Here is a 13393-nt window from a genome sequence, read left to right on the forward strand (position 1 = left end):
TTGTAGACATTTTTATTTAAAACATGTTTTTTAAAAAATTATTATAGCTGTATGTTGATGTCTCATCTTGAGGAACCAAAAGTAACAGAAGATGAAGAACCACCCACAGAACAAGATAAGAGGAAAAAGATGGTAAGTTATAAAAGTAGCTTCTAAAAATTAAGAACCATATATTATCATTTTCTGTAGGTTCAGAAATATCTATAGTCTATTTGTCCTTCCAGCTATATATCTATCCATCCCATGTTACAGAATTAATGTAACGTGTACCCTAAAACAGATACATTTTATTCCTAGTACAGAAAGTTGTGGTTAACTTTTCATCTGAAATAACTGTTGCTTATCTTAGTGCAGAGCAGATGATTTAGTGTTTTACTTATGGAAAGTGTGTGACTTGCAAACCTTATTTAAGTTGAAATGTTTATTCTTCTGTTTTGAGGAGATGTACTGAAATTTCCTTGCATTCCCTATTATTTTATAGATCTTCACATGAACTTTTGCTGATCTGCATCACAGGCTTTTATAAAAATGCCCTTAAGTTAACCACTAACTTGTAAAAACCACTAATTATCACCAGAGGAATCTGATAAGGGGAAAAGAACAAAAAAAAGGAAATATCTAAAATATCTTGCCTTTTAATATTATATATAATCTTGAATGTTTAAATATTTATTTTGACCATAAATATAAAATAGGTTCATAAGAAACTATTTTTTCCCTTTTCTTTTGGAATCTTTTCTTGTCTTCTGGCCTCATCATTTAACTAACTTTATTATACCTTCTTTCCTCATTTGCAAAATGAAAACAATTGTATCTACCTCATAGATAGAATAAATAAATATTTAAAATGGTTATGGATACCTAGTAATTACTCTGTAAGAGTTAGCTATCATTTTAATCTGATCATTGTATTTACACCTCGCATTACAGCACATTAGCCCTCAAGGGCCTAATCCTTAGCTTATAGCTAACATTGCACTGCTCTGAGAGCTTTCTTTTAAACTGTTTGAATTTAACTCATTTTACTTTGCTTTTATGCTAGGTATCATCTCCCTAGCACATAGTGTAGAGGAAAGGACAACATCCAAGGATTTTTAAGACCTGAATTCTAGTCCTTTTTGTACTATTACTTGTGACCTTGAGCAAGTCACCTTGTCTTTGTAGATCCGTTTGCCTCATCTGTGAAAAGCGGTAGAAATTGGATTAACAAATTTCCAGGGTCTGCGAACTGAAAAATTACTGTTAAAACTCTTAATATCATTACTTTTCTTCCCCCAAAGCAGTGTTTGTACATATAATAAGTCTTCATTTAACATCATTGATAGTTTCTTGGAAACTGTAACTTTAAGCAGAAAAACATATAATGAAACCAGTTGTACCATGGGCTAATTGATCTAAACAAGAAGCTCCTACAGCATATTTCTGGTCACAAAAACATCACCAAACTTCTAAATAAATAAACACTTCTAATATTTAACATTGAAGTAAGTGTGAGCTGTACATACGTTTAAGAAAGATTAATGAAAACAAGTTAAATTATTTTCCCTTGTTTTTGGTGAATCAGTGAGTGATGATGGTTGTGGTGGTGGGTTAAATCAAGGAATAAATGTTTGCAAAGTGAAAATTGTAAGGAGCACCTCCTACTGCCATGCAGTTCAAAAACGAACAAATCTGGCGAGCTCGCTGAAAGCTTTCATAGAGCAGCATTTATATGCATTTGTATGACAATAATTTGTATTCATTCATTCTTTCATTTTTGCAACCCACTTATTCTGCTTTACGGTAGTGGGTGGCTGGAGCCTATCCTAGCAGCTAAGGGTGCAAGACGGGAACCAGTCCTGGACAGGACACCATTTCCTGACAGGGTGTACTTGCACACACTTACACTTAGATGGGAACAATTTAAACACGCCAGTTCACCTAGTGTGCACAGCTTTGGGATGTGGGAGGAAACTGGAGTACCCAGAGAAAAGTCACGCAGACATGGAGAGAACATGCAAACTCCACACAGACAGTGGCCCCAGCCTGAATCCGTTTGTTTTCCTTTTCAAAGTTATAATGAAATGATGATAGCAAGGACCTGCTGCGCAGTCATGAACTGCTCAACAATACAACATTTCGGTCAACAGCAGACTGCATATGATAGTGGTCCGATAAGATAATGATACCATATTTTTACCGTACCTTTTATGTGTTTTGATGTGTTTAGATACACAGATACTACTTGGTTACAGTTGCCTACAGTATTCGCTACAGTAACATGCTGTACAGATTTGTTGCCTAGGAGCAATAGGATATACCATGTAGCCTAGGTGTATTGTAGTCTGTACCATCTAGGTTTGTGTAAGCACACTCCATAATGTTTACACAAGGAACTTGCCTAACAATGCATTTCTTAGAATGTATCCTCATCTTTAAGCAATGCATGATTATATATCTCGAGAAGTATTTTTCCTTTGAAATTAAACTGATTTGTGGTTGTTTTGTTTTGTTTTATTTTGTTTTGTTTTGTTTTGCAATGGAGTCTCACTCTATCACCCAGGCTGGAGTGCAGTGGTATGATCTTGGCTCACTGCAACCTCCACCTCCCAGGTTCAAGCAATAACCATGCCTCAGCCTCCCGAGTAGCTGGGACTACAGGTGTGTGCCACCATGTCCGGCTAATTTTTTTGTATTTTTGGTAGGCACGGGGTTTTGCCATGTTGGCCAAGCTGGTCTCGAACTCCTGACCTCAGGTGATCTGCCCACCTTGGCCTCCCAAAGTGCTGGGATTGCAGGTGTGAGCCACCATGCCTGGCCTATGTGGTATCTTAAATACATGGAAAGTATTTTTTTTTTCACCTACAGTAATAATAACCTCTAAGTATAGCCTAACATTTGTCTTTCTACCACTCACACTCCCACTTTATCATTCTAATTATGTGTAGTATTGGTTTATAGAACAACCATTATTTTTTTAAGTGGCTGATTTTAAGTTATTTACTACAGTAGATATTTAATATGGATTAATATTATCATCTCTAGTAAGATTTCCAGTACCTTGGTCTTGCTCTTGGATACCCACTGCTCTTAGATATGCTGAGGATACCACAGCAGTTTTTGACTGAAGCTGGGATTGTGTATTGTATAAAATTTAATAAATCTAATTATGCATACATGCTAATTTTCCAACAACTTTAAACAAAGAAAATTTGTTTCACTTATCTCTTAGAATTATAAGTTAATGTATTTTTTCAGTAATTATGTCATTCTTGAACTGTATTGTCTATAACGTTAGACATTTTTTGAGAACTATCCAGCGATATCTTGGTTGTTTCTTCAAAGGGGGAGAGTAAACATTTGCTGGCAAATGGTTATGAATTATTCTTTACAAAAAAATCAGCAAAGGCTTTTCTCATTTTAAAATGAAATTATTTACTAGGAAGAAAAATATAGCTGTTTAGTTCCAAGGTCACATAAATGAAAATTTGATTCGCTTACTGTCATTGTTGTCTTAAAGTAGTCCATAAAATGTGGCATCTGTGTTTCAGCAGCTGCTTTGGTAGAGAATAGCAGTAGTGATTGTAGTTCAGAAAGGCAGATGATTAATATTATATCAAATGTGCCAAATAATTTTCCATACGTTTCTGAGAATTCTCTTTATTTTATTTCAAATAAGGATGAAATTTACACTCAGGAAAGCTATTAAGCTGTCCAGCCTTTTGATCTCTCTTTTCATTCAGCCTCTCTCTCTACCTTTCATTTTGGTGAAATAATACTTAGAATAGCACATGCAGCTCAAGCATTTCATTTAATATATGTTTCCTTTCTGTCCAGTATATTCTAATTAGTAGAATAATAATTTTATGACCTTTACTATAAAGACTTGAGCTAATATATTGACATCTTTAGTTTTTTGTAATTTTTTGAAATCTGACTCATAGTCACTTGTAAGTTGTAATTTCCAAATTCTAGTTTTGAGCATTTTAATGCTTTCTCGCAACTCTATGATACCAGCTAACAAAGTATTATTATTATTATTATTATTATTATTTTATTTATTTTTTGAGATAGTCTTGCTCTGTTGTCCAGGCTGGAGTGCAGTGGGTGCAAACATGGTTTACTCAGGCTCAACTTCCTGGGCTCAAAGAACCTTCCTGTCTCAGCTTCCTGTGTAGCTGAGACCACATGTGCATGCCACTACACTAATTTTTACATGTTTTGTAGAGACAGGGTCCCACTTTGTTGCTTAGGCTGGTCTCGAACTCTTAGGCTCAAGAGATCCTCCCTTGTCAGCCTTCCAAAGTGCCGGGATTACAGGTGTGAGCCAGTCCACCCTCCCTATTTTTTCATATTATTACTTGTTTTTTTTTAAATGGGCAAATGAAAACTGTATGTATCTGCGGTGTACAACATGGTGTTTTAAAATATGTGTGTATTACAGAATGGCTGAATCAAGCTAATGAGCAAATCTGTTACCAGTTGAGCTCATTCAGAAAGAGAAAAATTGGGCCAGGCGTGGTGGCTTATGCCTGTAATCCTAGCACTATAGGAGGCCGAGGTGGGCAGATCGCTTGAGCCTAGGAGTTCAAGACCAGCCTGGGCAACATAGGTGAATCCTGCCTCTACAAAAAAAACAAAACAAAACAAAACAAAAACAAAAATTAGCTGGGCATGGTGGCGTGCACCTGTAGTCTCAGCTACTTGGGAGGCTGAGGTGGGAGGATTGCTTGAACCTGGGAGACAGAGGTTGCAGTGAGCCAAAATCATGCCACTGCTACTCCAGCCTAGGCAACAGAACGAGACCCTGTCTCAAAAAAAAAAAAAAAAAAAAAAAAAAAAAAAAAAAAAAAAAAGGAGAACCCTTATGTCTCATTACAAACCACTGAAGTTAAAATATTGTGCGCGGCCGGGCACGGTGGCTCACGCCTGTAATCCCAGCACTTCGGGAGGCCGAGATAGGCGGATCACGAAGTCAGGAGATCAAGACCACGCTGGCTAACACAGTGAAACCCCATCTCTACTAAAAATACAAAAAAATTAGCAGGCGTGGTGCCATGCGCCTGTAGTCCCATCTGCTGGGGAGGCTGAGGCAGGAGAATGGCATGAACCTGGGAGGCGGAGCTTGCAGTGAGCTGAGATCGCACCACTGCACTCCACCCTGGGTGACAGAGCAAGACTCAGTCTCAAAAAAAAAAAAAAAAAAATGTGCATTATCATTTGAATGTGTTTTAAATTGAAACATATATATGGCAAACATAATCTGCAGCTTTACTTAGCTTTTTAATGCAATAAAGTATGTGTAGACTGCAGCTCTGGCAAGCTTGGCATCATAGTCTTCTGCCTAAGCTCCAGCATATGTAAGTAAACTATACGTTAGGTTGAGTTGCATTTTATTTGATGAATTTATAAGTACATCCTAAGTTTCATGCCAAATGTAACAAATCCTGAGCATGGCTTTTGTACTGTCTTAGAGTGATTATTGTTTCTGTTCTGCTCTTGCCAAATACCGTACGGCTCAAGGATGGACAGGAGTGCTGCACTGTGAGGATGGAACTGTCCTGCAATCAGAGCCTACACATAGCTAACATTTTTCTCTTAGAGCACAGAGACTTCTCCCTCATTTCCCCCTCCCTGTTTTCCCCTCCTTACTCATCAACTCTCTCAAAACTTTCATTTTATCTAACTTTTGGATCTAGAAGCTTTCTTTAGACTTGTACTTATTAGAATTTAGAATACATCATCAAAAGGAAAGTGACACTGTTATGAGTTGAAACTATTTCATAAGGTTTTCTGGAAATCTTTATTCCAAATATAATGTCAACAGGGCACCCTGTGGTAGTGGCTTGGGGTGGGAGTTTTTAAACTCTCTATGGATGATTTTGACCACTGAGAACCAGTAGATTGATTCTTTTGTCTGCTCCCATTTGCTTCTAGAAAACCTCAGCAGAACTACTATAAAGATAGAATTGTATTGGTACTGATAAGGTACTGTGTTGTTCTTAATTAAATATCAGTAATTTTTTAATGTATGCATAAAATACATTTTCCTTTTGCAAATAATAATATGAGAATAATTCATCATCATATTGGTGGCTTCAGAACTGCCCTTTGAGAATCCTTACCTTATAGCATTCAGTAATCAAGATAAATTATAGCATTGTTGAAAATACTTTTTAGTATTCAGCTTACATGCAGTCCACCCAGGTTGTGAGTTGAGAGACCTTTTTTCTTTTCTCAACTTGCGCAGTTAGCATTTATCACTTCTAGTGTCATGCCACATCTCTTTTTTTTTTTATTTTTGGAGAGTCTTACTCTGTCACCCAGGCTGGAGTGCAATGGTGCTATCTCAGCGCACTGCAACCTCTGCCTCCCGGGTTCAAGCGATTCTCCTGCTTCAGCCTCCCAAGTAGCTGGGATTACAGGTGTGTACCACTACTGCTAGCTAATTTTTGTATTTTTAGGTTAGAGACAGGGTTTCACCATGTTGGCCAGGCTGTTCCTGAACTCCTGACCTCAAGTGATCCACCCACCTTGGCCTCCCAAAGTGCTGGGATTACAGGCATGAGCCACCACTCCTGGTCTCTCATGCCACATCTTGACCCCAAACCTTGAACTCCAACATTTCTCTCTCATCACGCTCTCTTCTTCCTTACTAAGCATTCCTTTTCTTTTGGTAGATCTATTTTGAACTTTATCTGGAGCCCTACAATTTTTCCTTACTTTGTCCTCTTAAATCCTAGAGTCCCGTTTCTTTGCTGTTTTTACCTTTGGACAGGCCATAGCCCTCACCCTCTCTATTTCAGACTTACTATATCGGGGGGCCTGGGAATCAGGCATACATATTTTCTAAAAGCTTCACATGTTCTTTTGGTGTATAACCAGGGTTGAAAACCACTAGAATAAGAATTAAACCCCTTGACACTCTTTTAAGAAAGATGTCTGCAGTCTGCCTCGTTTTAAACTTTGTCCTGTATTCTCATTCTATCTCCTTCACTGGCTAAACCAAATGACTTGTCTCCACACGTTATATGGTTTCTGCCCCTATTACATGCTAGTCCTCCATCTGGAATAGCCCTTTTGTCCCTTTCCTCTCCACTGAGTTTTCTCATTTGCCATTTTAATTCCCATATATGCTTTGTCCCCCACATAGACGCAACCTCCCCCACTGTCCACATCCTGTACCACAGTGTTACATTTGTTACAGCTGATGAACCTACATTGACACATTATCACCGACAATTGATCTGGTTCACTCTGGTATTGTACATTCTATGGGTCTTAATAAATGTCTAATGATGTGTATCCAACATTGTAGTATCATACGTAAGAGTTTCACTGCCTTCAAAATCCTCTGTGTTCTGCCTATTCATCCCTCCCTCCCCTGAGCCCCTGGTGTTTTTACTGTCTCCATCGTTTTGTCTTTTCTGGAATGTTGTGTAGTAGGACTCATACACTATGTAGCCTCATAAGATTTTTAGTCAGAAAGTCAGCAGAGTGTGATGTTGCAGCTAATGTGTGTTGCCACTTGTCTGCTGGCTTACCATGTTGGTATGAGGAAGCAGCTGGAACTGCAGCAACTCCACGTCCTACCAGATCCTCTCTAGCTTCTCTTACTTTAGAGCCAGGCACATTCCTAGTTTCGTAATGAAGGCATTGGCTTCTCTTAGAAGATACCCCATCAGCAAAGTTGAAGACTTGGAAGTGATGAGAGGCTGAAGCGTGTTCCCATCTGTTCTTATAGGTTCTACTCATTCTTGCAGTTTCACTTTGCCCTGTCCGTTGGGCCATATGACTTCAGGCTGTAGCATCACCAGCACAAAAAGAAACAGCTTTCCATGGACTAGACGTTTTACTGGTTCTCACAGTCATGGAAGATCAAATCCCTATAATAAGACCAAATATATGATTGATACAAGCTCCCCAGTGCCTAACAGCATGTATGATGTATATCAGGTGCTCAGCAAATGTTTGTTGAATGGATAAGTGACTGGATGAACCAATGAATGAATGAGAGACACAGTCCCTGCCCTCAAGGAGCTCCTAGACCAGTGTGGAGACAGAACTGAGATGTAGGGCCGACAACACAATTGTGTCGTTTTGACATCTCTAGTGGAGCAGTCTGGAGAAGAGCTGGGCCTGCCCCTAGGCCTCCCAGTCACCAATGTCTTCCTGGTTTGGGTTTATGCTGGGTGAGGTGATGGACACTTCATTAGACTGCCATGTTACTTGGTGTCCCTAGGGGTCTGAGAGCACATAATTCAGTGTCCTAATGTCCAGCAGGTGACTGCAAGGCTTGCTCCTGAAAATGGGGTTCTAACTGTTGTGTGTCCAGGTGCTACAGCAAATATGAGGTCAACTCGTAGTCACATGTGTAGGTCTGCTTCTGGCGCCTGCTCCTGGTACCACATTGGATGTGGCCATTGGTGATACTGTAATTGTAGCAGTCCCATTTAGGGAAGCACTGCCTAGCTCTCAGGAGGGAATAACAGCAGTCATGGGTGGGGCAACAACCAGTTGTTGGCATCCACCGGCTGCCCCTGGCCCACCAAACCACAGTGGCAGCCATAGATGAGGTACTTGTAATATTACTGGATATATTTTATCATACTGTTTGAGTGAATAAAAGCATAGGCTTGAATGCTATGTTAACCTGGTTAACATAGAGGTACTCATATTTGTTACTTTATTGCTTGCCATCTGATTATTTTTTTTTTCCTTCAAAAATGACTGAAATGATTTTGTTTTTTTCTTTATCCTTTGGCACAAGATGATCTTTACAAAGTTTGTAGATAGGTAATAGGAAAAAGCCAGCTATGTATTGAATAACAGTTTGAAAGATAGTGAATACAAATTATTGCTTCTCATTTTGCAATGAGAAAGCAATTTTACTGTTGATTTTTATCCATGTGTCTGTCTTTTGGTTGTCACTGGTTTGTTGTCACTTATATGTTTGTTATCACATATCACATATATTTGCACCAAATTTGGTTATCATAAGGCCCAGTTTATAAAAATGTGTGCAAATCCTCACGCTCCATCCTTTTAAGACTTAACAAAATTAACAAAATTAACTTAATTAGTTAAGTTATCAAATAATCAAGTGATAATAATCAAATGATCGAGTAATCAAATAATCCTACCTGCTACCATTGCACAACTAAATATATGATAGCAATAGAACTAGCATCTTCAAAATGAATCTTTTTTTTCTTCTGTATTCATTCCACATACATTTTTTAAGGCTTACCATGTGAAAACCATTGATCTTTATAATCAGTACTTCCTCTGAGAACCTATCTTGTAGGGTATTTTGATCAACAGTACATACATAGTATTTTTAAAGTGTTAGATATCATTAACTTATTACCAGGCCAGTTTCTTAAAATGGAAAGATGTACTTGTTTTTATCTATGCTTTGCTCACATTCTACCTGCTTCTCTAAGTTTGATTAACTGACTGTTGTACTGCTGTTGATACATCCTTATTTTCATTTCTAGATGATACACTGAAACATACAAAAAGCCATTGTAGGACATATAACTTTACCTATAAATATTTCAAAATTGTAAACCAAACATAGCTTTCCTTATAAATGAGGCCCACAAGCTCAATGTTAAACTTATCTCAAGTATTAGAAATACACTGTGGCCATGGGTAATTCAGGTCCTAAAAAGTTCAGAGTTGAAAGTGACATTAAAACAATCCAAGAAGATAGGAAATAATGAATTGAAATAATCCAACTGAGATGCAATAAAGATACAAATTGATAACCAGTCATCCTAAGGTAGCAGTTCTTCCTGTGATAGAGCTAAAATGTTAATCAAAAAATAGTTTCAGATTATAGAGGTTAAGATCCTTCACAGTAGGCTACATAATAGTAATCAAAGACACTGGAAAAGAAAATTCCCTTGAAAATGCCTTTGGAACTAAATAAAGTGATGATTGTGATGGTTATTTTTTAGTTGAGATTTCAAATTAATTGCCTGCTGATGTCAGTATTGTTCTTGAGTATTGCATAGCAGACAGCCTCACTGTATCTCCCTTATTTACTTGAATTGTTACTAAAAACCTTAATTGTGATGAATTCAGTAACTTTGCCCCTGTTCACTTGGAAACGTTGGCAACATGGTATTGGCTCAAGGTAAATAAAATCTTCAGGTTTGTAAATGAAGAATGTGGTCTCATTTGGGAGAACTTTTTTAGTAACTTAGGTAACATGCCAGGGTACATTAGACTGCCTTCATGGCAGTTTTTCCTATTTCCTGTTTTTCTCTTCTGCTTCTTTTTCTCAATAAATTGTAGTACTTACTGTCTTTTAATATAAGGGACTTGTCTTTCAAGGGAAGAAAAATTAAGTAAACTTTTTGAAGAATTGTTCTGTATGTGGAAGTTGCCATTTTGAAGAAATTGATTTTTCATTATAAAAGTAACCTATACTAAAAACCACAAAATGGATGACATGGTGTGAAATAACATTCCCCTAGGTAACCTTTACTAACATTATGGGATAAGTCCTTCCAAATATTTTATATACATACATAAAATATATGATCTGTATGTATTTTAAATGTTTAAAATTACGTTACATTCTTTTCTGGTGCTTCTTTCTTAAATGAAGTACTGCATAATTCAGTGAACCAGTATTTTCCAAATGATCAGTGAGTACATGTTAAAAAAATCATTCAAAGGTAAAGATTTATTCAGAGAGTAAGATAGGCCAACGGATTTTAATGTGACAGAGAATGGGGGTCTATTGATATGGTTTCAGATTTCTTTTAAGAAACTACTATTTGTGAGTTTCAGTGTAGTTTCAAAGAAGAATATCCAAAATGGTCAGCAAAGGCTGTTAAATACTACTCCATTTTCCAGCTGCATATCTGAGAAAGACTGGATTTTCTTTACTTTAACCAAAACACATAATGCAACAGATTGAATGCAGAAATAGATACGAGAATCCGGTTTTCATTTAAGCCACACGTTAGATTTCCAAGTATGTAAAGCAGTGCCATATTTCTCACTAAAGAGATATTTTTATTTTGAAAAATAGTTATTTATAAAAATTATATTGACATGTAATGGATTTATTGATATTTTTAAGTGAGTTGATAAATATTTTTGAATTTTCTAATTTCTGATCCAGTAAATATTGGTAGATTTAACCCATATAAGCAAATACTTCTTGAGATCACCAGTAACTTTTAAATGTAAAAATATTAAGGGCCTTGAGGCCAAAATGAGAAACTACTCTTGAAAGACATTGAGATTGTTTCCATTTTTCAGTTATTATAAGCAGTGCTTCAGTAAACAACATCAAGTGCTGTCTTTGTGCACTTCTAAAAGTTTGTAAGTGTGTAGGAAAAATTCTTAGAAGTAGATATGCTGGGCCGAAGGATATGTGTTTTTGAAATAGTGATAGATTACACCAAATTGCCAATTTATGTGCCCAGCAGTGGTTCATGAGTCATCCTACGTTCTGATCAATGGAATAAGCAGAAAGCAGTGTATTGTTGTTTAATGTACTTTTTCTTAATTATGAGTGACACTAAGAATTTTTTAGATGTTTATAGCTCATTGATATTTTTTTGTTTGATAAATGGCTTGTTCATATTTCCCTCTCACACACATTTTTTTACTGGACATTTTGTTTGATTATCTGCTTTTAAATAAGAGTGCCATGGTAGATTTTATTTCCTAAGAATAGCCATAATAATATCTCCTATTCCACATGCTCTTCTTTTTTTTTTTTTGAGGCAGGATCTTATTTTCTCACCCAGTTTGGAGTGCAGTAGTGTGATCTGGCTCACTGCAACCTCTGTCTGATGGGCTCAAGCCATCCTCCCACCTCAAGCCCTCCAAGTAGCAGGGACTACAGGTGCACACCACCACACCTGGCTAATTTTCATATTTTTTGTAGAGAAGAACTTTTGCCATGTTGCCCAGGCTCGTCTTGAACTCCCAAGCTCAGACAGTCTGCCCGCCTCAGCCTCCCAAAGTACTGGGATTACAGGTGTGAGCCACCACTCCTGGCACACATGCTCTTCTTAAAAATGTGATTTTGACATTCTTCCTCATTGGCAGGTTGGGTCTATATTCCTTCCCTTTGAAACTGGGCAAATTTGCTGATAGTTTATGATTTCCCAAGTCTCGATTATAAGATATAGCTTCCACCTGGTTCTCTAAGGACACTTGTACTTGGAAACCAGCCACCATACTATAAGGAAGCCCATAGATCCATAAGAAGTAGGCCTCATTTTCCCCATCTGAGATCCCAGTTGACAGCCAGCATTAACTACTAAGCTCATGAATCAGTGACCCTTAAGATGATTCCAGCCCCCGAAGGGCCTGAGTCACCCCAAGCCTTCAAGTCTTCCCTGTGTATATCCTAGCCACTTTAATTAATTTTTACATGAACCCTTGCAAGGTGAAATTACCTATGACAGACTTTAAAACAGCTGTGGTGCAGTTTTATCTATTTTCTTTTTCACATGTGCATTGTGTGTGAACATCATATTAATAAATCATCTGATTTTCTGGAGGTGTCCCCTTGGAATAAAGTACTTTAAAATAAAACACATAGAAAAGGAAAGCTCTTGTTATAGAAACTATTCAGATGTTATTTATGACTTTCTTTGAACTTAACAAGAGTTGATTTCATCCCCACAATTGTCTTACTGAGCTGCAAGAAACCTGATGAGTTTCTTAACCTTATTCAAAATGGCTTTATGTCATTGTGTGAATTAAGTTGAGGTAACTTTTACATACAAACAAAGAGGAGGAAGGATCTTTGTTTTATAGTGGTTCTCAGCTGGGTACTATTTTGCCCTACTCCTCGCCCCTTCCCGCCAGCATTGTCATTACAGGACAGGGAAGTGCTGCTGGCAGTAATGGGTGGGAGCCAAGGCTGTTGCTAAGTTCTGCAGTACTTAGAACTGAAATGGGAGAGTTCCCTGACCGCCTCTCACAGGATATGCGACAGGGGTGTGACTCATCCACAAGTGCTCAAACCCCTTATGGGAGGGTGAGTATGCAGACAGGTAGGTACAGGAGCCAGGGCAAGTACCCCTGGGCTCCAGCCCCATGACAACATCCAGAGGTGGTAGCCCGCAACTCCCAAAACCCAAGTGTGTGTGTGTGTGTGTGTGTGTGTGTGTGTGTGTGTGTGTGTGTGTGTGTGTGTGTGTGTGTGTGTGTGTGTGTGTGTGTGTGTGTGTGTGTGTGTGTGTGTGTGTGTGTGTGTGTGTGTGTGTGTGTGTGTGTGTGTGTGTGTGTGTGTGTGTGTGTGTGTGTTACAGTCCACTTTTAGGTTTGCCGTCTGCAGACAGCTTAAGTGTTAACCAGCTCAGGGCCCTCTTAGTACCCAGGTCCTTGTCTGGCATCCAGGAAGAATCAGGTCACACACAGACTTGAAGGT

At 38.0% G+C, this 13393-nt stretch overlaps 1 protein-coding gene across 2 annotated transcripts in view; it reads left to right on the plus strand.

The window, feature by feature from the left end:
* Nucleotides 1-13393, plus strand: part of IPO11 (importin 11) — a 220696-nt gene that overhangs the window by 187459 nt on the left and 19844 nt on the right. For both annotated transcript variants that reach the window (XM_024246853.3, XM_054555604.2), the window contains one exon: nucleotides 48-132. In XM_024246853.3, the coding sequence (XP_024102621.1) occupies nucleotides 48-132 (85 nt within the window). The remainder of the gene's footprint in view (nucleotides 1-47; nucleotides 133-13393) is intronic.

The sequence above is a fragment of the Pongo abelii genome, chromosome 4 (genome assembly GCF_028885655.2).
Source record: "Pongo abelii isolate AG06213 chromosome 4, NHGRI_mPonAbe1-v2.0_pri, whole genome shotgun sequence".
NCBI classification, from domain to species: Eukaryota; Metazoa; Chordata; class Mammalia; order Primates; family Hominidae; genus Pongo; species Pongo abelii.